Genomic DNA, 19,977 nt, shown 5'->3' with positions numbered 1-19,977 from the left:
CTATAGTGCCCCCACGCCTGGGCCGCTGGGGGCACTCACGATCCAGGCTGACACCGCTGAGGGTCCTACCCCACACCTGTCCAGCTGCCTTCGCGCCCACGGAGCACCTTTTCGGGATTTGGGGCCTCATAGAGACCCTGGCAGGGAGGAGGTGCTGAGGCCTGGGGCGCAGCGGGCCGAGGGCTGGTCCAGGAGCAGGGGTCTGTCTCTTGTAGCTCATGTGCCACCGGGAAGCTGACCTGCCTGGGAGACACACTGCAAAACAGCGCAGGTAACACTCCCGCCCCGCCCCGCCCTGCCCAGCACTGCCTGGGCGCTGCGCAGCCCCAGCGGGCAGCAGGTCCCCATCCGGCACCGTGGTGGGCGCCCTGCAGGTCAGGCCCTGGGCCGGGTCACGTAGAGCTGCACTTGCCGCGGCATGGAAGCGTGGGCCAGAAACTCGATCCGCAGGAAGGGCTCGGTGGGCTGGGGGTCAGGCTGGCCCGCTCTGGGCCCCTCCCACGTGTTTGCCCCCCCCAGGATGCGCAGCGCCCATGGTGTACCTGGACTGCAGCAATGCCTCTGCAGGCACCTCTGGGGTCGAGTGCCTCCGAAGCTGCCACACTCTGGACATGGACTGCGTGAGTCTTCTGGGCACCGCCAGGATGCCTCCACGGTCCCCATGGGTGGGGAGCGGTGGGGACGCAGCCGCTGCGGGCTCAGGGGTCCTGATGTGGCCAGTGGTTCCATCCCCTTCGTGGCCTCTGTGTGCCCACCCCCAGGGTGGACAGCGCCCATGGGTTTGGTGTCCTGGGACCCTGAACAGGGACAGAGGAGTAAGCCCTTCTCCCAGCCCCTGACTAGGCCCCTTGCACCCCACAGTTCAGCTCACACTGCGTCTCGGGCTGCGTGTGCCCCGACGGGCTGGTGGCAGACGGCAAAGGGGGCTGCGTGGCAGCGGAGGACTGCCCCTGCATGCACAACGAGGCCAGCTACAGGCCTGGGGAGACCATCCAGGTGGACTGCAACACCTGGTGAGTCCGGGTCGTCATGGCAGTGGGCAGGGAGGTGTCCCGGCTGTGGGCTGAGCTGGCCAGGTGCCTCTGGCATGGGCTGGCCCACGAGCAGGCACCCCTCCACAGTACTTGCAGGAGCCGCCGGTGGGAATGCAGCCAGGCACCCTGCCTGAGCACCTGCGTGGCCTATGGAGACGGCCACTTCCTCACCTTTGACGGGGAGCGCTATGCCTTCGAGGGCAGCTGCGAGTACACACTGGCACAGGTGGGTGGCCCCGGGCCCTCCCATGGGCCTGCCCGCTCGGGCCCTGGCCAACGCTCCCTCTCTCGCTGCCCAGGACTACTGCGGGGGCAATGCCAGCGCTGGCGGGACCTTCCAAATCCTCACTGAGAATGTGCCCTGTGGGACCACGGGCACCACCTGCTCCAAGGCCATCAAGATCTTCCTGGAGGTGGGCACTGTGCCATGGGGGCCTGCTCCCTCTCTCCAAGCCCCTGAAGGAGCCCTGGGCTCTTGGCTACACTGCTGTGTGCTGAGACTAGTAGAACCCCAGCCAGAACCGAGGCCTGCAGACCCCTGCTGTCACGGCTGGAAACCCAGTCAAGGCAGGCAGGGCCACCTCCCTACAGAGGCTCTGGCAGGCTCCTTCCTGCCTTCTCCAGTTTGGGGACTCCAGGCATCCTTGGGTTGTGGCCACGCTGCTCCAATCCCTCCTTCCCTCTTCTCGTGATCTCTGTGGTGATCTCTGTGACTCTCCGCTGTCCCTTCCTAGGACACTATTAAGGGCTTTAAGCCCCGCCCAGCGCATTCTGGTGAGGCCATTCCAAGATCCCCCACTGAGTCATCTACAAAAACCCTTTTCCCAAGAGGGCCACAGTCACAGGTCCTGGGGGTTCGACTGGGGCCTCGGTCCACCTCAGCACACCGGGGACAGCCATCTCCAGCAAAGGGGGACCAGTCCCAGCACAGAAAGCAGGCTTGTTGGCTGGGGCTCGCTCGAGGGTGGAGGGGCTAGAGAGGAGAGTGACATGGCAGGCCTGTGCTGAGCAGCTGGACCAGAGCCTCGAGGGCTCTTTTGCTGGCTCTCAGCCTGAGAGCTGGCCAGCAGCCCTTTCCGCCAGCCCTGACCACAGCCCCTCACACCACGAGCCGCTGACGCGTGGCCTGCCCCGGCCCCAGCTCCCCATGCCGTGTGTCTCCATCTGCAGGGCTATGAGCTGACCCTTCACGAGGGCACCTTCAAGGTGGTGGAAAGGGGGCAGGGCGGGGCTCTGCCCTACAAGATCCGCTCCATGGGCATCTTCCTGGTCATCGAGACCCGCGGCGGGATGGTTGTGTCCTGGGACCGCAAGACCAGCGTGTTCATCCGGCTGCAGCAGCATTACAAGGTGAGTCCATCTGAGGACCCGGCTCCTGTCCTGGCCCTGCGGGGAACCCGCTGAGCCCTGGGGGATGAGGCCATTCCATTCAGGTTCTGAGAGGGGCATGCTGGGAACACACCTACCAATGGGGCACCAGAGCACTGGCCAGCTCCACCTCCTCACTGGCACAGGATTCCACGGGGGGCAAGCGTTGCCCACCTGCCTACCCCAGAGCCCGCTTTAGCCCTGCTGTCCTTGCAAGTTCACGGGCACTGGCCAGGAGAGCCAGTGCCCACACTCTGGCTCTGTGCCACCGCCTTGGCCATCCAGGCCCCATCTCTCTCTGTGGCTCTGCATGGCAGGGTCTGCGCCCCGCCCACAGCTGCCGGGCTCCCTCTCTCTGCGCCTCTCTCTCTCTCTCTCTCTCTCTCTCTCTCTCTCTCTCTCTCTCTCTCTCTCTCTGCATGGCGGGGCCTGTGCCCCTCCCCCAGCTGCCTGGCTCCATCTCTCTCTCTGCCTCTGCAGGGCAAGGTCTGTGGCCTGTGCGGGAACTTTGACGGCAATGCCCTAAACGACTTCACCACGCGGAGCCAGGCCGTGGTGGGCAATGTGCTGGAGTTTGGAAACAGCTGGAAGTTCTCCCCAACTTGCCCAGATGCCCTGGTGCCCAGGGACCCCTGCACTGCCAACCCGTACCGCAAGGCCTGGGCCCAGAGGCAGTGCAGCATCATCAACAGCGCGGTCTTCGAGGCCTGCCACTCTCAGGTAGTGCTCAGCGTGGCCCAGAGCTGTGGGCCTGGTGGGCAGGGGCTGGTGGGCTTGCAGTTGTGTCTCACTTTCTGGTGGTGGTGACGTCTGACCCAGGCTGGGCATCCTCTGAGGACTGTTTTGATCTGACCGTGGCACATAGCATGTGGTCCAGAGTTATGGGGTCCCTGGTCTGATCTCCTACCAGGCAGGTGCTGGCGATCTTCATGCCCAGAACAGAGCCAGCTCCACTATTTGGGGGCCCGCCCTTGACCACATGTCCCATCAAAGGCTCCCAGCTGAGGGCCCTTGACATCTTCCCTGATGGCCCCAGACCTGTCTAGTTCACAACACAGGAAGCTAGGCAGGTTTCCCCAGAGGAAGCGGTGACTGGAGACTTCCAGAAGCCGTCTCCCGTGGCTTCAGCCGAGGCCGACTGCCTGCTTGGGAACGCTGTTTCCTAACTTGGGACCTCAAGCAGCGCACAGAAGGCTCATGTGGAAGCAGCTGGCAGCCAGCGCACCTGCGCCTCTGAGGAGCCCCTGGCAGCTCTCAGAGGTGTATCTTAGGTTACCCTCCTCCCTGGCCTAGAGGGGCCTTAGTGGCAGACAAGGCTGACCTCAGCTTCAGAGATCACCTGCAGGGCCCAAGTGAGAACGCGGTCCACACCAGGGTCTGCTTCCTGGAAGCAGTATGGGTCAAGACTTCACACCCCGGTGTCCTGGGGAAAGCAGCTCCTGGTTGTCAGGGCAGGGACCCACACTGCCCAGGAGCGTGCCAGCCTGGGAGTTGATCAATGCCATCACCACTTTTTCCGGGCCTGTTCACGGGCGCCAGGCTCTCCCAGTGAATGGGGGATGAAACCTGCTCTCACAGCACCTTTGGGGGAGTGAGACCTCAGGGTGTTCAGGGCAGGGCTCTGCATGGTGCCCAAGTGGGGGACCACCAGGCTGCTCAGCAGGAAGGCCGAGGTGAGGCGGAAGGCAGCACGTTAGAATTGAGCAAGCCAAGACGCCAGGGTGGAGGCCAGGCCAGGGCGAGGCCCAGGTGGGCCGGACACTCTGGGCCACATGGCCAGATTCACAAGATACAAGGACCCAGGGAGTGGGAGTGCGGGCGCGTTGCAGGTGAGCTGAAGAGGCCGGCGCAGGCCGTCCCCTTTGGCGTGAGCCAACGGTGCTTACAGCTCGGGACAGGGATCTCGGATGGCTGATGGGGGTTGTGACGTGCTACTGCTCCAGGGACCTGCCAGGACACTGTCCCAGACAGAAGCAGGTGATGTCCCCACTGAGGCACAGCTCTGCCCCCGCCCCAGGTGGAGCCCACCAAGTACTACGAGGCCTGCGTGGGTGATGCGTGTGCCTGCGACTCGGGGGGAGACTGCGAGTGTTTCTGCACCGCCGTGGCCGCCTACGCCCAGGCCTGCCACGACGCGGGCGTGTGCGTGTCCTGGCGGACGCCCGACATCTGCCGTGAGTGGGGCTCTGTCCGTGGTGCTGAGGGGCGGCTGGCGGGAGGAGGAGGCGCAGCCCGTGCCTACGTCCTGGCCTGACTGTGGGTCCCGATGGACGTAGGCACGCAGGTGCCCAACGTGTGTGTGTGTGTGTGTGTGTGTGCACGCGCGCGTGCGCATGACCTTGGGCACAGATGCAGATCTGTGCCAGGCCACTGGCTGCTCCAGGATGGGCTGGGTCTCGAGGGTGGGCTGTGGGGGCAGGCTGGGGAAGCCATCCTAGAAAGTGTACCTGCCCCCCTGCCTGGCCTAGCGGGCACCCGCTTAGCCCTGCGCTCTCTGCCTAGCCCTGTTCTGCGACTACTACAACTCCCAGGGCGAGTGTGAGTGGCACTACCAGCCCTGCGGCGCCCCCTGCCTGAAAACCTGCCGGAACCCCAGTGGACACTGCCTGGTCGAGCTGCCTGGCCTGGAAGGTGAGCAGGGGTCCTGGGCGAGACCCCAGGCCCACACCCTGCGCGGGGCCCCCTTCCCTTGAAGCATCTCTGCTTCCAGTGGGCGGGGACCCAGTGAGCACCCTTGCCCACCCCAGGCTGCTACCCCAAGTGCCCGCCCGGCCAGCCCTTCTTCAACGAGGACCAGATGAAGTGTGTGGCCCAGTGTGGCTGCTACGATGAGGATGGAAATTACCACGACATCAACACGACGGTGCCCACCTCTGAGAACTGCCAGAGCTGGTGCGCGGGCCACGGGGCTGGCGGTGGGCTGTGGGCGGGGTGGCGGGCCACGGGGCTGGCGGTGGGCCTTGGGGTGCGGGCAGTGGGTGGGGCAATGGGCTGCGGGGCGGGCAGTGGGCTGTGGGCGGGGCGGTGGGCCAAGGGACGGGGAGGGGGGCAGTGGGCGTGCACCACACACCCTCAGCACCCGCTCTCCCTCCAGTCGCTGCACTCCTGCTGGCCTCCAGTGTGCTCACAGCCTTGCAGGTAAGACAAGCCGATGGATGGGGTTGGGGCTGGGCCGTGGCTGGGCAGCTCCTGTGAGCTGGTACCTGCCGACCCCCAGCCTGCACGTGCACCTATGAGGGCGAGACCTACCACTACAAGGACGTCATCTACAACACCACTGACGGCCTGGGTGGCTGCTTGACTGCCATCTGCGGAGACAACGGGACTGTAATCCGGAAAGCCGTGGATTGTCCTGAAGTCCTGTCCACAACACCATTCACCTTTACCACCAGCGCAGCTCCTGTCTCCACGACAGGTAAGGCCCACTAAGCTCTCCAGGAGCGCTGGCCCTGGGCCATCGTGCAATAGAAGCTGGGCCATGTCTAGGACAGGGGAGACGCGGGGGAACCCCTGGATCTTGACCTCCTGGCTGCTGCCTGGGCCCTGCCGGGGGTCCATGATGCCCACTATCCCAGCACGTAATCAGGGTATCCCTAAATTCTTGGCAAAGTCCCCAGGTGCCATAAATCCTCCTGAACCATCTTGCCCTCAGCCCAGGCCACCCCAGCCAGTGAGCTCCCTCGAGACCCGCCAGGCCTAACCCTGCAGGCGGGAAAGCACGCAGGGAGGCTTGGGACAGCCCTGGGTGGGGCCACCTGTCACCTGCTCCTCCTGGAGTGTGGCAAGGGCCAGAGGAGGCTGACTGCCCTCCCACCTCCACAGGCTCGGAACCCGCCCCGTCCACCGTGTGTGTTCGTGAAGTCTGCCGCTGGTCAGCCTGGTATGACAGTGGCCGTCCAGAGTCCGGCATGGGAGGCGGGGACTTTGAAACGTTTCAGAACCTGAGGCAGAGGGGGTACCCGGTGTGCCAGGACCCTGCCGCCATCGAGTGCCAAGCAGAGATGCTCCCCGGCGTATCCCTGCAGACTGTGGGCCAGAAGGTGGACTGTGACGTGGCCCGGGGTCTGGTGTGCCGCAACAGGGAGCAGAGCCCCCCACTCTGCCACAACTACGAGCTGCGGGTTCTATGCTGCGACCACGTGCCCTGTGGGCCCTCCACCTCCCTAGCAACCAGCACCCTTTCCTCCCAGCCAGAGACCACCTCGGAGACCTCCCTGCCTACGCTGGCCCCCAGTACAGCCCAACCTTGGTCCTTGCCCAGCCTTTCCCAGACCCCGGCACCCAAAAAGACCACCCCACCGGTAACACTCACCTTCCGGACCACGGTGACACTCAGCACGCAGGCCACGTCCACCCCGCTGGTCGTGCCAGTGACCAGCTCGGCCAGTAGCACCCTGGCCCCTGGCGCCACCACCTGCCAGCCCCGATGTCAGTGGACAGAGTGGTTCGATACAAGCTACCCCAAATCTGAGAGTGCCGGGGAAGACATTGAGACTTTCGACAGGGTCAGGGCGGCGGGGGGAGAGATCTGCGCGCAACCGCAGGCCATCGAGTGTGAGGCGGAGATGTTCCCCGGGAAGCCCGTGGACCAGCTGGGTCAGCGGGTGACCTGCGACCTCCACAGCGGCCTGGTGTGTCACAACAAGGACCAGGAGCAGCCCTTCCCCATGTGCTTCAACTACAGGATCCGCGCACAGTGCTGCAGCAGCGACCACTGCAGGGGCACTGCAACCTTGCCCGCGCAGGCCACCACGCGAGAGACGGCCACCACGGCCGCCCAGGCCCCGTCCAAACAGCCACAGTCCACTGGCAGCCCAGGGGTGACCTCAGCTCCCCTCACCAGCACCACGGCCGCCAGCAGGCGCCCCAGGCTAACCAGCACCGTGGTCACGGGCTTCACAGAGAGCTCAACAGTGCCTTCCCAGTCCTCAGCACCCTCCACCCCTGAGGGCACCACAGAGGTCCTGCCAACCAGCGTGACCCCGCCCCCGAACACAGCGGCGCCTCGCACGAGGAGCATGTCACCGCCGAGCTCAATCCCAGAGCAGACCAACACCCAGGCCACCTCTCCCACGGCTACCTCCTCCACCACGGCTGTGAGCTCAACCCCAGCACAGACCACCGCCTGGACCACCTCCCCCACAGCCACCTCCTCCACCACGGTGCTGAACTCTACCCCAGCGCAGACAACCGCCCAGACCACCTCCCCCACGGCCACCTCCTCCACCACGGCTGTGAGCTCTACCCCAGCACAGACCACCACCCGGACCACCTCCCCAACGGCCACCTCCTCCACCATGCAGGCGAGCTCTACCCCAGCGCAGACCACCACCCAGGCCACCTCCCCCACAGCCACCTCAACCACGGCTGCGAGCTCTACCCCAGCGCAGACCACCACCCGGGCCACCTCCCCCACGGCCACCTCAACCACGGCCCAGAGCTCAACCCCAGAGCAGACCACCGCCTGGACCACCTCCCCCACAGCCACCTCCTCCACCACAGCCCTGAACTCTACCCCAGTGCAGACAACTGCCCAGACCACCTCTCCCACGGCTCCCTCCTCCACCACGGCTGTGAGCTCTACCCCAGCACAGACCACCACCCGGACCACCTCCCCCACAGCCACCTCCTCTACCATGCAGGCGAGCTCTACCCCAGAGACCATTCACACAACCCTAGCACTGACCACCGGGACTACTTTTCCCATAACAACTAAATACTCCACAGGCTCTTCCTCCACCCCTGGAACCTCTGGCAAAACTCCAGAGCTGACCACCAGAACCACTCTGCCCAAAACTACCGAACACTACACGGCTCCCTCCTCCACCCCGGGGACCCCTGGCTCAACTTCAGAGCTGACCACCAGGACCACTCTGCCCACGACCACCGAACACTCCACGGCTCCCTCCTCCACTCCGGGGACCCCTGGCTCAACCCAAGAGCTGACCACCAGGACCACTCTGCCCACAACCACGGAACACTCCACGGCTCCCTCCTCCACCCCGGGGACCCCTGGCTCAACCCGAGAGCTGACCACCAGGACCACTCTGCCCACGACCACGGAACACTCCACGGCTCCCTCCTCCACCCCGGGGACCCCTGGCTCAACCCGAGAGCTGACCACCAGGACCACTCTGCCCACGACCACGGAACACTCCACGGCTCCCTCCTCCACCCCGGGGACCCCTGGCTCAACCCGAGAGCTGACCACCAGGACCACTCTGCCCACGACCACGGAACACTCCACGGCTCCCTCCTCCACCCCGGGGACCCCTGGCTCAACCCGAGAGCTGACCACCAGGACCACTCTGCCCACGACCACGGAACACTCCACGGCTCCCTCCTCCACCCCGGGGACCCCTGGCTCAACCCGAGAGCTGACCACCAGGACCACTCTGCCCACGACCACGGAACACTCCACGGCTCCCTCCTCCACCCCGGGGACCCCTGGCTCAACCCGAGAGCTGACCACCAGGACCACTCTGCCCACAACCACGGAACACTCCACGGCTCCCTCCTCCACTCCGGGGACCCCTGGCTCAACCCGAGAGCTGACCACCAGGACCACTCTGCCCACGACCACGGAACACTCCACAGCTCCCTCCTCCACTCCGGGGACCCCTGGCACAACTTCAGAGCTGACCGCCAGGACCACTCTGCCCACGACCACCAAACACTCAACGGCTCCCTCCTCCACTCCGGGGACCCCTGGCTCAACCCGAGAGCTGACCACCAGGACCACTCTGCCCACGACCACGGAACACTCCACAGCTCCCTCCTCCACTCCGGGGACCCCTGGCACAACTTCAGAGCTGACCGCCAGGACCACTCTGCCCACGACCACCAAACACTCAACGGCTCCCTCCTCCACCCCTGGGACCCCTGGCTCAACCCGAGAGCTGAACACCAGGACCACTCTGCCCATGACCACTGAACACTCCACAGCTTCCTCCTCCACCCCAGGGACCCCTGGCTCAACCCGAGAGCTGACCACCGCAGGAACCCCCACCCCTGAGCGCACCACGGTGGTCCTTCCGACCAGTGTGACTCCGCCCCCAAACACAGCGGCGCCTCGCACGAGGAGCACGTCACCGCCATCCGCGTCACCCTCAGTGACGACACACATGTCCCCAGCCACCACCACAACAGGGCTGCCGACAAGCACAGCCGGCCCCCGGCCCACAGAGCCTCTGACCACGAGTCTGACGTCGACCCGCCAGCTGTCTACCTCCCGAGCCCAGCCCAGCACACCCGCGTCACAGACCCCGCTGAGCACCGCAGCCACGGCCACCCCCAGCCTCGGCACCACGCGCTGCCAGCCCAAGTGCGAGTGGACCGAGTGGTTTGACATGGACTCCCCCACTTCGGGGATACAGGGTGGCGACTCGGAGACCTACGACAACATCAGAGCCGCGGGCGGCGCGCTGTGCCCGCAGCCCGTGAGGATCGAGTGCCGCGCGGAGAACTACCCCGAGGTGAGCATCGACCAGGTCGGGCAGGTGGTCAGCTGCAGCCTGGAGACCGGGCTGGTCTGCAGGAACAAGGACCAGCGGGGCGGCTCCCGCATGTGTTTCAACTACAACGTGAGGTTTCTCTGCTGCAATGACTACAGCCGCTGCCCCGGGACGGCCGCCCCACCGGCCACCTCCACCATGCCCACGCCCAGGCCCCGCACCAAGGCTGTGACCACCACGGCCACACGCGCGTCCCCACTGCCGAAGCCCATCACCAGAACCACCGGGGGCGGCTCCACCCTCTCCACGACCACCGGGGGCATCTCCAGTCCCCCCACAACCTTGACCACGGCCGCCGGCTTCAGCTCCACCTCGGGGCAGCCACTCCCCGGGACCCTGACCACAGCCAGCAGGCCCTCCCCACCCAGCCATTCGCCCACGGCACTGCCAGAGACGCCCCACACGCCCGCTACTTCAGGCATCACAGTGGTGACAACCAGGGCCACCTCCCCGTCCACGACCGCTCCCGTGCCCCCCAGCACTGCCGCACACACAGCCTGGGCCACGTCCAACACCACGTCAGCCCCCGAGGGCTCCACCGCGGGACTCACCCCGACGCCGCAGGTGAGGCCCACGGCCTGCCGGCCTCGGTGCGCCTGGACAGGCTGGCTCGACCAAAGCCTCCCCATCCCCGGGGCCCTGGGGGGCGAATACGAGACCTACGCCAACATCCGTGCGTCTGGAGTGCCCCTGTGCGAACAGCCCCAGGCCCTGGAGTGCCGTGCTGCGGACCAGCCCAGCAAGCCCCTGCAGGAGCTGGAGCAGGTGGTGAGCTGCAGCCTGGACGTGGGGCTGGTGTGCAGGAACCAGGACCAGGAGGAACCCGAAAAGATCTGCCTCAACTACCAAATCCGTGTCCTCTGCTGTGACACCAGCCACTGCACCACCACCCAGTCCAGTACCACGGCGTCGGTTCCCGGGACGGGCTTCGTGCCCACCAGCACCACGGCCCTGCCCTTGCCCACCCACAGCACCTGGGCCCCAAGCACCTCACCCACTGTGACGGCCCCCACCACCGCCGTGAGCTCTACGCCAGCGCAGACCACCGCCCAGTCCACCTCCCCCACAGCCACCTCCTCCACCACAGCCCCGAGCTCTACCCAAGTGCAGACCACCACCCGGGCCACCTCTCCCACGGCTAACTCCTCCACCATGCAGGCGAGCTCTACCCCAGCGCAGACAACTGCCCAGACCACCTTCCCCATGGCTACCTCCTCCACCATGCAAGCGAGCTCTACCCCAGCACAGACCACCACCCGGGCCATCTCCCCCACGGCCACCTCCTCCACCATGGCCCTGAGATCAACCCCAGCGCAGACCACCACCCGGGCCACCTCCCCCACGGCCACCTCCTCCACCACGGTGCTGAACTCTACCCCAGCGCAGACCACCACCCGGGCCACCTCTCCCACGGCCACCTCCTCCACCATGGCCCCGAGCTCAACCCCAGCGCAGACCACCACCCGGGCCACCTCCCCCATGGCCACCTCCTCCACCATGGCCCCGAGCACAACCCCAGCGCAGACCACCACCCGGGCCACCTCCCCCACGGCCACCTCCTCCACCACGGTGCTGAACTCTACCCCAGCGCAGACCACCACCCGGGCCACCTCCCCCACGGCCACCTCCTCCACCATGGCCCCGAGCTCAACCCCAGCGCAGACCACCACCCGGGCCACCTCCCCCACGGCCACCTCCTCCACCACAGCTGTGAGCTCTACCCCAGCGCAGCCCACCACCTGGACCACCTCCCCCACAGCCACCTCCTCCACCACGGTGCTGAACTCTACCCCAGCGCAGACCACCACCCGGGCCACCTCTCCCACGGCCACCTCCTCCACCATGGCCCCGAGCTCAACCCCAGCGCAGACCACCACCCGGGCCACCTCCCCCACGGCCACCTCCTCCACCATGGCCCCGAGCTCAACCCCAGCGCAGACCACCACCCGGGCCACCTCTCCCACGGCCACCTCCTCCACCACAGCTGTGAGCTCTACCCCAGCGCAGCCCACCACCTGGACCACCTCCCCCACAGCCACCTCCTCCACCACGGTGCTGAACTCTACCCCAGCGCAGACAACCGCCCAGACCACCTCCCCCACGGCCACTGCCTCCACCACGGCCCCGAGGTCTACCCCAGCACAGACCACCAGGAGCTCTTTGCCCACAACCACTCAATACTCCACAGCTCCTTCCTCTACCCCAGGGACCATCACCACAGCCCCAGAGCTGACCACAGGGACCACTCTGCCCACAGGCACCACATATGCCTCGGCCCACACATCCTCAGTGCTGACCCCCAGGGCCACCTCGTCCATGGCACCTGGCTCCACCATGGTCCCCTCTTCCACCATGGGCACTGCCCGCATAACCCCTCTGCTGAGCACGCCGGCCACCTCACCTGTGGCCCCCAGCTCTAACACGGCCACCTCCAGCCGCGCACCCTCAGTGTCGACAACCCAAGCCACCTCTGGCTCTGCCGGCACCGCCCTTCCCCCCTCCACTGTCCCAGAGACCACCCATGTTCCTGCAGCTTCCCACAGCAGCCCGCTGACCTTCACCATGTCCACCATGTCCTTCACTGGCCACAGCACCCTCGGGTCCACCGCCTTCTCCAGCCCACCCTTCTCCCCATCACCCTGCTTCTGCCAGGCATTTGGACAGCTGTTCTCACCCGGTGAGTCTCAGAACCTGCCTCTGCTCTGTGTGCCGGCCACCTGGGCACCCTCCCCGCCCGCCATGCTCAGCCCCACCCCATCTGGGAGCACGCCTCCGCCCGCCTTCCCTGGCTGGCCTTGCCCTCGGCCACAGTGTGGCCACGTCCTCTATGGCCTCCTCTCCGGCAGGGGATGTTATCTACAATCGGACCGACAGAGCTGGGTGCAGCTTCTATGCCGTGTGCAGCCAGCACTGTGCCATCGACCGCTTCCAGGGCCCCTGCACCACCCCCTTCCCAGCAGCGTCGTCCACCCCCGTGCCCTCGCCCTCTCTGACGCCCTTGACCCCTGGCTGTAACAACACTGTGCCCCCTCGACAGGTGGGATTCCCTTGCCCTTTGCCGCTCTTGGCTGTGGGCACAGGACCAAGGGCCCCAGGCAAGCTTAGCGCAGCCAACGTCGGGCACCACCCTAGCTCCTGGGGACTCTTGGGCGCTCGGCCACCTCATCCTTGTCTCTTCTTGGGGGAGGCTCACGGGACCCAAGGCCCCAGTCAGCCTGCACTGCGGTTCAGGGCCACAGAGTGGAAGCTGGGAGGGCGTGGGTGCTGGAGGACCGGTCCGGTGGGCCGCCCCAGGCAAGCACCCAAATGCCCCTGCCAGGTGAACGAGACGTGGCCCCTGGAGAACTGCATGAGAGCCAAGTGTGAGGGCGACAACAAGATCGTGCTGCTGGAGCCAGAGCCTGTGCCCAATGTCACCTGTGTGAACAATCACCCGCCCGTCAGAGTGGAGAACCAGAGCCAGCCCTGCCACTTCCACTATGAGTGCGAGTGTGAGCAGGCTGCCGGGCGGGAAGGGGCGGGGAGGCCGGGCAGGGGTGGGGGGGTGGGGGGGCGGGGAGGCCGGGCGGGGGGGGGGGGGGCGGAGCAGGGCTGTCAGTGGCCCCGGGGAGGGCTGGAAGGGCGGTAGCACTGCAGTTCCCAGACCCAGCAGAGCAGAGGCAGCAGGCGGAGCTCCAGGGGGTCCTTCCCAGGGCCTTGATGACGCTGTCTGCTCCTGAGGGTGCAGGGCACCTAGCGATCGCCCCACACCCAGGACTTACGACCGCTGTCCCTTCCTCGCAGTCTTGGGGTCAAGGCTGACCGGTCTGGAGAGGGTCCTTCCAGCCTTTTCCAGTGGCAGGGCTCCAGGCACCGGGGCCCGGGGCCACCTCGCTCTAACCTCAGCATGGACTTCAGGGCGATCCCATTTCAAGGTTCCCCAGTGAGTCATCTTCAAAGACTCCTTTCCCAAAGAGGCCACAGTCACAAGTCCTGGGGCAGAAATGGACCTGGGGACTCCATTTGGCCCGTGACGCCCACTTTATAGACGAGGCAGCTGAGGCCCGGGCGCCAAGTGCCTAGTGTGTGGTGCCGGGTTCCAGAGGCCCGGCGGGGAGACCTGCAGCCAGGTGTGTCCCGCAGGCTCCTGCAGCGGATGGGGCCACTGGCATTACTCGACGTTTGACGGTACCTCCTACTCCTTCTCGGGCAACTGCACCTACGTCCTCGTGAAAGAGATCCGCCCTCGCTACGGGAACCTGACCATCCTCCTGTACAACCAGTACTGCGAGGCGGGCGGTGCCAGCTGCCCCCGCGCCCTGGCCGTGCACTACAGGTCCATGGAGATCGTCCTCAGCACCACCACTAGCAGCAACAGGAAGGAGGAGTGCCTGGTGAGCCCCGCCCCATGCGGGGGCGGGAGCCGAGCTGCAGACCAGGCCTCAGAAGGAGCCTGGGCTGCCCTTCTTTCCCTGAGCCACCCCAGCGGGGCAGAGCACGCTCCTGGTCCCAAGCAGGCGCCCCCAAGGGAAACGCACGCTTTGGAGCAGGGGTCCACAGGGCAGTGCCCCACGCTCCGCAGCCCTGCCCCTGGCTATGGCCCCCTCTACACCCCCAGATCCTGTTCAACCAAGAGCGGGTGAGCCGAAGCTTCAGCCAGGGCGGCGTGAGTGTGTCCATAAGCACGGGCACCAGGATGACCGTGGACATCCCTGCCATCGGCGTGAGTGTCACTTTCGACGGGCACATCTTCCAGATCCTGCTCTCCTACAGCCACTTCCACTACAACACCGAGGGCCAGTGTGGTGAGTGGCAGGGCCTGGCCTGCAGCTGCCCCTGCCCCGGCTGCCCCGTGGCCCGGGCTGGAGCTGCTGGGAGGGGGCGGGAGTGGGTTCCAGCAACGCGACAGGTGCCCGCCCTGCTCCCCAGGCACCTGCACCAACAATCAGCAGGACGAGTGCCGGCGGCCAGACGGCACGGTGGCCCCCTCCTGCCCGGACATGGCCCATGGTTGGCTGGTGCCTGGGAGCAGCAGTGAGGGCTGCAGGGTGCCAAGCAGACCAACCCCGAGCACCAGCCCCGAGGTCATGTCCAGCACGGCCAGCTCCACAACCTGCCCCAGGGCGCAGCTCTGCGAGGTGCTGCTGAGCCCGTGAGTCCGCGGTGTTGGGTGTGGTGGGCCTGGCGCTGCACCCCTGGGCCAGGCTCACTGCAGGTACTGAACTCTGCCCTGGCTCCCCTGCCTCTAGGGTCTTTAGGGAGTGCCACAGATTTGTGCCACCTGGCCCCTTCTTCGAAACCTGCAAGCAGGACAGCTGCCAGGACACGTCACCCTGCCAAAACCTGGAGGCCTACGCGGCCCTCTGCCTCATGCGGGGCGTGTGTACGAATTGGCGAAATGCCACCGGCGGACAGTGCGGTGAGCGTGGCGGCCCTGGGCTCCAGCCTCCCGGCCCCGGCGGACACCTGTCTGATACCTGTCTCTGCCCACAGAGTTCTTGTGCCCGCCCACCAAGGTGTACAAGCCCTGCGGCCCCGTACAGCCACCATCTTGTGACTCCTGGAGGTGAGAAGCACTGGGTGCGGGGGATGGTAGGGCAGCAGGCTCTTCTGGCTCCAGGGCCTGCCCGAGGAACCGAGAGGAGCCAGCAGCCCGGAGACTCAGCCGGAGACCATCCGCCCCGCCCGGCACTCTGGCCACGACCCCCTCTCCTCACGCCTGTCTTGGGTAGACAGCTCTGCCACAGCCCTGGAGGGGCACATTCTTCCAGCCCTACGGCTCAGAGCCCTGCTTTCTTCACCTCAGGAGACTAGCCACTCCAAGCAGGGGGCTGACTGAGGGCTGCTTCTGCCCTGACGGCCAGATGCTCTTCAGCTGGTACATGGACGAGTGTGTGCCTGACTGCCGTAAGCACCATGCGCCCTGCGCCGGACATTCCCTTGCCCCTCAGGTGCCCATCCTCACCCATGCGGCCAGGCCCCATGCGTTACTGGCCCCATCCCACCAGAGCAGCTCATGAGATGGTCACAGCCAGACACCGGGCCCCGCAGGACCCCGCGGCATGGCCCCCGCCTCTGGGAATTGGTCACTGCCCTTCCCAAGCACGCTGCTCGGCACTGGAGGGCTGGAGTTCTGTCCAGTCGGGCGGGCAGCCAGCCCTGGAGGCACAGTCCGCACCTGGACCTGCCTGCCTGGCTGAGAGCCCAGCACCCTGCTGACGCCTCTCCTCCTTCCTTCCAGCGTGCGTGGGACCAAATGGATACCCCAAGTTTGTGAGTGGCTCTGTCCCTACCTGCTCTTGTCCCCTGCTTGAGCCAAGGAAGGAGGGAGGAGGGGACGCCCATCTCTGGTGGCTGGCTCGCGTGGCCGGGGGGCGGGGGGCGTCCGTCTCACTCAGCCTGCAGAGGGCTGGACCCCGAGGCCTGACGGGCTGCTGAGGGCAGCGGAGAGGTGGGGCCTCAGGGGCCTGGTTGGGGTGTTTCCAGCCGGGAGAGCGGTGGCTCAGCAACTGCGAGGCCTGTGTGTGTGAGAAGTCCGTGTCCGTGCACTGCGAGCCGGTGCGCTGCGAGGCCCAGAGCTCGCCCCTGAAGTGCGAACGTCCCGGCTTCGTGGCCGTGACCAGGCCCCAGGCCAACAACCAGTGCTGTAATGAGACGCTGTGTGGTGAGCGCCGCTGGCAGGAGGCGGGCAGTCAGCTCCCCAGGGCGACCGGGCACAGCAGCTCGGCCCCGCCTGGCCGTGGGCAGGCGGCCGGCTTGACCTCCGCCACAGCCTAGGGGTTGGGGAGGCTCAGGGTGATCCAAGGGACCCAGAGGGCCACGGGGCACTCCCTCCCCCAAGGGAAAAACACGCCTGGGACCAGCACCTTCGGGGGCACGGGGTGGTGGCCGGCCGGCAGAGCGGCGGCCCTGACGGGGCCCGTCTCTCCCCAGTCTGCAACACGAAAACCTGCCCCCAGAAGTTCCCCACCTGTAGGCCAGAGGAGGAGGTGACTAGTACCCAGGATGAGGACAACTGCTGCCCCAGCTACAGCTGCGGTGAGTGGGTGGCCCGGGACTTCGCCGGGTGGGGCTGGGCAGGGAGGCCCGGCTTCCTCGCTCAGACAGAATCTTTCCTTTCAGAGCCTAAGCTATGCACATACAACGGCACCGTCTATGGGGTAAGACTCTGCCCAGGCAGGGTGGGACACGGGGTACCCCTCCACCCCTACTCCTCCACGAGACCCCTGGGAGCCAGGACAAGGGGTGGGTACTCCGTCAGGGACCCCAGGAAGCCAGAAGCCGGGCTCCACACCATCCCCCCTGTCCTCCGCCCGAGACACATCTGCATCCCACTTGGAGGGGACAGGGTCCTAGGTGAGGAGGGTCATGGCTGCTGTCCCCTCGGTGCCACTGCAGGTCGGTGCCACCTTCCCCGGGGCCATTCCCTGCCACACGTGCACCTGCGTCGCTCTGGGCACCCGCAACCTCACGGTGCAGTGTGAAAAGGACATCTGCAACACGGCCTGCCCCCAGGTGAACTGGCGCCCCGCGGCCATGGAGGCGCCCGGCCACCTGGCACTCCAGCAGCCCACACTGGGTCTTGCTTTTCCCCAAGGGAGGGTTGGAGACCAAGTGGGCTGGGGGACAGGACCTACAGGCTGATGGGATGGGGTGAGGACCAGGGTCCTGGAGGGCAGTAGTGCCTGATAGAAGCTGCCCACTGCGAGCCAGATGTGGTGGCAGACACTTATAATCCCAGCATTTGGGAGGCTGAGACGGGAGGATCCATATTCATGGACAGCCTCAAAATAAAAAATAAAAACTAGGGCTGGAGATGTAGCTTGGAGGTAGAATGCCCCTGCGTTCCATCCTGAATACTGCAAAAAGGAAAAGTAAACAAATAAACCAGGCATGGTGGCGCACGCTTGTAATCCCAGCATTTGGGAGGCTGAGACAGGAGGATCACGGTTTGCAGCCAGACTCAGCTACTTAGCAAAGCCCTTTGCAACTCAGTGAGACCCTGTTTCAAAATAAAGAATAAAAAAATAGGCCTGTGGGTGTAGCTCAGAGGTAGAATGCCCCGGGGTTCCATTCCCAGTACCGCACAAAATAAATAAATAAGTAAATAAATAAATAAATAAATAAATAAATAAATAAATATAAGCAGCTGCCCACTGTGGGAAGTGAGGGTGTGGCTCTGGGCAGGGACATGCCCCAGGCAGATACTGCTAGGTAGGCACTGGGGCCAGGGAAACACCTGTCCCGCTCTGTCCCCACAGGGCTTCCAGTACAGGAAGAAAGACGGCGAGTGCTGTGGGAAGTGTGTGCAGGCCTCCTGCCTCACCACGGAGGGCCAGCTAGTCCAGGTGCCAGCGAGGGACCACGGGCGGTGTGGAGGGCAGGCCCCTCCCTGGAGAGCCATGGGCACGCCGGCCTCCACCTGGCCTCATTCTCTGCCTTGTGTCCAGGTCAACGAGACCTGGATCAACAGCCGTGTGGACAACTGCACAGTGTACTACTGCGCGGAGCAGCGCGGGGTGCTCGTGCTCACCCCGCAGCCTGTGCCTTGCCCCCTGGTGTCCAGCTGCAGGGTACGTGCTGAGCCCCGCCCCACGCAGACCTCGGCCGGCCCCGGCCCCAGGCCTCGCTCCCCAGCCTGTCCTGTCTTGCCCACAGGGGGTCCTCAGGAGGGTCGGCTGCTGCTACTCCTGTGAGGAGGAGGGTAGGTGGAGGCTGGCTCCCCCACCCCGGCCCCACCTTTGTCCCAGAGTGCGGGAAGGGGTGGTTATTTATGGGGGCGCCCCCTCCAGGACCTCACAGTGCGGGCGGGCTCTGTGCCTGCCTGTCTTCTTCCTAGACAAATGCCGAGTGCAATTCAACACGATCACTCTGCAACACCAGGGCTGCCAGTCGGAGGCCGCAGTCAACGTCACATTCTGCGAGGGCCTCTGCCCTGGGACGTCCACGTGAGTTGGCTGGCCTCATCCAGGAGTGTGGCTGAGCTGACGCCCCCAGGCCCATCTGCTGGCTGGCTGCCCTGCTCTGGTCAGGAGGCCAAGCCCGCGATAGGAAGGTGGGAGGGAGCCCTCTTTCCACGTTCACCTGCACAGAGCCTGCAACTGACCTCCCAGCCAGGCCAGGGGTGGCCTGGGTGGAGCCGGATTGAGGGACGGGCACCTCCAATGTGGACCTGGTCCAGGGGTGGGCAGTGGTGGAGTGCTCCGCAGACCCCCAGACGGCCCCGGGGTGGTGGCCAGCTGAGAGCAGGGGCGGGCGGGAGGGCTGGGCCAGAGGACAGGTCATAGGCTGGCTTAGGGCAGAGGGCGGGTCCCAGGGGAGGGGTTGACGGGGCCAGTGATCGGAGAGGCTGGCTCGGGGCAGAGTCACGGGGCCACAGAAGGTGGAGCAGGGCTCTAAGAGCACCTAGGAGGGTGGCTGGTGCTCAGGGAACACCTGTGGGCAGGGCAGCACCAGGAGCCGGGGCCCCGGGGCCGCGCTGAGGACAGCTTGTGTCTGCAGGTACTCAATGGAGGCTCAGTCCATGCAGCACCAGTGCGCCTGCTGCCAGGAGGCCAGGACCCACGAGGAGTCCATGATGCTGCGGTGCCCCGACGGCACGGCCCTCCAGCACACCTTCACCCTGGTGGACGAGTGCCACTGCTCCTCATTCTGCGCCTCGCCATCTGCGGCTTCCACGAACACCCCCGTCTAGGGGCCACTGCCGAGGACACTGGGCCCAGGTTCCCTGCCCGGGTTCCTTGCCTGGAGCTGGAACATGTGCCCCTGGCCAGGTCTGGTTCTTCGGTGGACCAGACCCCACAAACCCTTCAGGCTCCCACCGCCTCTGCCCAGCCTTCCACCTGCCCAGTGGGTAAAGTTGGCACCCCTGGAATGGGCTGGCGAGGGCCCATCTGAGCAGGGCAGAGGCAGGTCCCGGCCTCAGAGGTCCTCCACAACTGGACCTCTGCCATGGGACCCCTGCCCCACCTGGGGCTTGACCTTCCCTGATGGCACCCAGACCCTGAGGCAAAGCTGAGCCCCTGTGTGGTGCCGCTCCTCAGCAGGGTGCCAGTGCCCCCAACCCACAGCAGCCACGAGCA

At 65.8% G+C, this 19,977-nt stretch overlaps 1 protein-coding gene across 1 annotated transcript in view; it reads left to right on the top strand.

The window, feature by feature from the left end:
- The window catches only part of LOC308261772 (mucin-5B-like), a gene marked incomplete at both ends in the record, with an annotated part of 37,051 nt that extends 17,462 nt beyond the window's left edge, over positions 1–19,589 (top strand). The window contains 31 exons of the mRNA XM_080693896.1: positions 216–271; positions 520–620; positions 862–1,013; positions 1,122–1,260; positions 1,334–1,447; positions 2,205–2,384; positions 2,883–3,122; positions 4,420–4,576; positions 4,905–5,033; positions 5,150–5,294; positions 5,497–5,540; positions 5,620–5,817; positions 6,225–12,593; positions 12,763–12,953; positions 13,236–13,407; positions 14,039–14,289; positions 14,514–14,700; positions 14,825–15,047; positions 15,145–15,314; positions 15,389–15,461; positions 15,702–15,802; positions 16,137–16,168; positions 16,382–16,559; positions 16,829–16,933; positions 17,018–17,055; positions 17,294–17,509; positions 18,157–18,243; positions 18,346–18,468; positions 18,554–18,599; positions 18,735–18,843; positions 19,397–19,589. Of these exons, the coding sequence (XP_080550022.1) occupies positions 216–271; positions 520–620; positions 862–1,013; positions 1,122–1,260; positions 1,334–1,447; positions 2,205–2,384; positions 2,883–3,122; positions 4,420–4,576; positions 4,905–5,033; positions 5,150–5,294; positions 5,497–5,540; positions 5,620–5,817; positions 6,225–12,593; positions 12,763–12,953; positions 13,236–13,407; positions 14,039–14,289; positions 14,514–14,700; positions 14,825–15,047; positions 15,145–15,314; positions 15,389–15,461; positions 15,702–15,802; positions 16,137–16,168; positions 16,382–16,559; positions 16,829–16,933; positions 17,018–17,055; positions 17,294–17,509; positions 18,157–18,243; positions 18,346–18,468; positions 18,554–18,599; positions 18,735–18,843; positions 19,397–19,589 (10,519 nt within the window). The remainder of the gene's footprint in view (positions 1–215; positions 272–519; positions 621–861; positions 1,014–1,121; positions 1,261–1,333; positions 1,448–2,204; positions 2,385–2,882; positions 3,123–4,419; positions 4,577–4,904; positions 5,034–5,149; positions 5,295–5,496; positions 5,541–5,619; positions 5,818–6,224; positions 12,594–12,762; positions 12,954–13,235; positions 13,408–14,038; positions 14,290–14,513; positions 14,701–14,824; positions 15,048–15,144; positions 15,315–15,388; positions 15,462–15,701; positions 15,803–16,136; positions 16,169–16,381; positions 16,560–16,828; positions 16,934–17,017; positions 17,056–17,293; positions 17,510–18,156; positions 18,244–18,345; positions 18,469–18,553; positions 18,600–18,734; positions 18,844–19,396) is intronic.
- Positions 19,590–19,977: the final 388 nt, after the last annotated feature.

Source organism: Muscardinus avellanarius (genome assembly GCF_963383645.1).
Source record: "Muscardinus avellanarius genome assembly, chromosome: 1".
In the NCBI taxonomy this organism is placed as follows: domain Eukaryota; kingdom Metazoa; phylum Chordata; class Mammalia; order Rodentia; family Gliridae; genus Muscardinus; species Muscardinus avellanarius.
This window is presented reverse-complemented; position numbering and strand designations above follow the sequence as displayed.